Source organism: Amphimedon queenslandica, unplaced genomic scaffold (genome assembly GCF_000090795.2).
Source record: "Amphimedon queenslandica unplaced genomic scaffold, v1.1 AMPQUscaffold_12001, whole genome shotgun sequence".
NCBI classification, from domain to species: domain Eukaryota; kingdom Metazoa; phylum Porifera; class Demospongiae; order Haplosclerida; family Niphatidae; genus Amphimedon; species Amphimedon queenslandica.
This window is the reverse complement of record NW_003547760.1, coordinates 3,201-5,406: the sequence shown is the minus strand read 5'-3', so window position 1 is coordinate 5,406 and position 2,206 is coordinate 3,201. Positions and strand designations below refer to the sequence as shown.

General features: G+C 33.0%; 1 protein-coding gene across 2 annotated transcripts; it reads right to left on the bottom strand.

Annotated features, from left to right (window-relative positions):
- Positions 1 to 811: 811 nt before the first annotated feature.
- On the bottom strand, positions 812 to 1,364 carry LOC105315014 (palmitoyl-protein thioesterase 1-like). Of its 2 annotated transcripts, none has more exons than XR_002188252.1 (3): positions 1,217 to 1,364; positions 1,044 to 1,153; positions 812 to 975 (listed from the first exon to the last, which is right to left on the bottom strand). XR_002188252.1 is itself a non-coding variant. In XM_011409503.2 (3 exons), the coding sequence occupies exons 1-3, from the start codon at positions 1,355 to 1,357 to the stop codon at positions 844 to 846; spliced, it is 351 nt and encodes a 116-aa protein (XP_011407805.1). In that variant the 5' UTR covers positions 1,358 to 1,364; the 3' UTR covers positions 812 to 843. The 2 variants fall into 2 exon arrangements, 1 of the variants encoding a protein (XP_011407805.1); XM_011409503.2 differs by having other exon boundaries at positions 1,249 to 1,364.
- Positions 1,365 to 2,206: the final 842 nt, after the last annotated feature.

The window sequence follows — 2,206 nt, the reverse complement described above, 5'->3', positions numbered from 1 at the left end:
AGTGCACGCCTACAATAAAACAAATGTCACTACCGTATAGCTGGAAAAGTTTGCGGGAATTATATTTTGCGATTTTGTACCCATATAGCTTATTTTAATGTTTGTGGAATTTAATTTTGCTGGTGTAGGCGTGTACTGTTGATACACCCATTACTTATAATACTTTGCGGAATTAAATTGTGCGTTTTTATGATGAACAGCAAACAGCAAAATTAAATTCCAGCAAATATTTCCAGCTATACGGTATGTCAGTAGATTACAGTATACAGTGGGTAATATTGAGGGCCATAGTTTCATGAACTGAATATTGCTACAATAGTACAAGCATGTAAAATGACTTTTGGAACAACTTTAAAAGTTTGTAAAAAATTCAATTTTGAACGGAATCAGCTAAAACTTTCTACATAACAAAAAAATATGTATATGCATTTTAAAAAATTATAAAAATTAAGAATTCTCTTCCTTTAATTTTTGGCGAAATTTGGTCAAAAACCCTGTACATAGTACAGGGACTTGGGCCTGATTTTGGAGTAACTTTAAAAATTTGTAAAAATTGAATTTGATCGGAATCACCCCAAACTTTCTGCACAATATAAGTACATGTATATGCATCAGGAAAAATTATAAAAATAAAACATTCTCTTCTTTTCATTTTTGGTAAAATTTAGCCAAAAACCCTGTACTATAGTACAGCCTGTACAGGGACTTTAGTCCAATTTTGAAGCAACTTTAAAAAATTTGTAAAAACGTTCTACACAATATAAGTACATGTACATTATCATTATACATTAAAAATGGAGAAATCTCTCCTTTTAATTTTGACAAAATTTGGCAGACAATAACTTACAGGAATTGTGATCCTTGAGAGAAACCCATTGCATTAAAACCATTAGCTAACATCTCATCTGATGATAGTAAATCACAAGCTAGTTCAACCTGTTTATTAGAATTGAGAAAGAAACTGTTGTATGAATCCTAACAATAGAAAGATGAGGAGGAGAATGATGAGATATTGCTGGTGCGACCATAGACCCTTTATTTACCTCTGTAGGAGTCTTTCCAAAAGCAACCATTTTGATATATATGCCTGGTATAAGACGTTCCAGGACAACTTTAAACTGATAAGCACCATATTCATAGCAACAGCTGTCACCTAAAATATCAAAAATCAACACTGGGACGGAAGTGACTTGCAATATTTGGAAAATGCACTCACAAGCTATCTAAACCCTTGCTTTAATAACTAACCCATTCCAGACCATATTACAAGAGGAACTGGGTCATCCTCACTAGCACTAGATGCAGGAGGAGAGAAGAATAGAGCAATCGTCAGAGCAGCAAATAGAAAATCAGCCATTTTGAAGAGAGTTAAAAATTAAAATAGCTCATGATACGGAGAATATGCGGTTTTTAGCATAGTATACTGCAAACACGTGACACAATGCTGGTTCAATAAAAACAATAAAATCATGATTATTTCATGTTAAAATTCAAATCTCAATGGATCAACAAGACAAGCTTGCTGTGTTGCTTCTACAGTAGCCAGAGCATCTACAACAGAAAGAGCATTCATTTTACTATTGCAATATTTTGCATGAGCTTACTTAAAATAAAAGGATCACTATTACCAGCATCATGTCTAGCACTCTCCACAGCTCTTTTGAGAGCAAATAACACACCACTGCTCATCAGCAATGGAGGCTCACCAACAGCTACAAAATAAGGACAATACCATACATTAAACCACTGCATACTAATAGTAGAGTAAGAGTTACCTTTAGAGCCAAGTATTCCTAGAGGATTTGGTGCGTTTTTAAGCAGCTCAACTCTGAAATCAATGGGAATATCTTTAGTAGTGGGTGGCTTGTACTCCTGAATAATGAGAAATATTATTAACACTATGAAAGAAGAAGAATAATAAGAAGTTTTAAACAATAAGCATATACCGTATATAGTTACCTTAAGCCTACTATTTTTAGCGTCTACTACGAGAGAGTTTTAAACCGCTAAATTAAATAAATGCTAAAATAATTATTATTCATTATAATGGTTATTATTTATAGTTAATTTGGTTAAAAACACTAAAATTAGTAATGCTAAACATGACTTTTGCTGATTTCGCTAAAATTAGTAGACGCAAATAATAGTAGGCATAAGGTATGCTTACCCATGTGTTATGTGTCAGCAGTGCTCCTGTATCTTTATC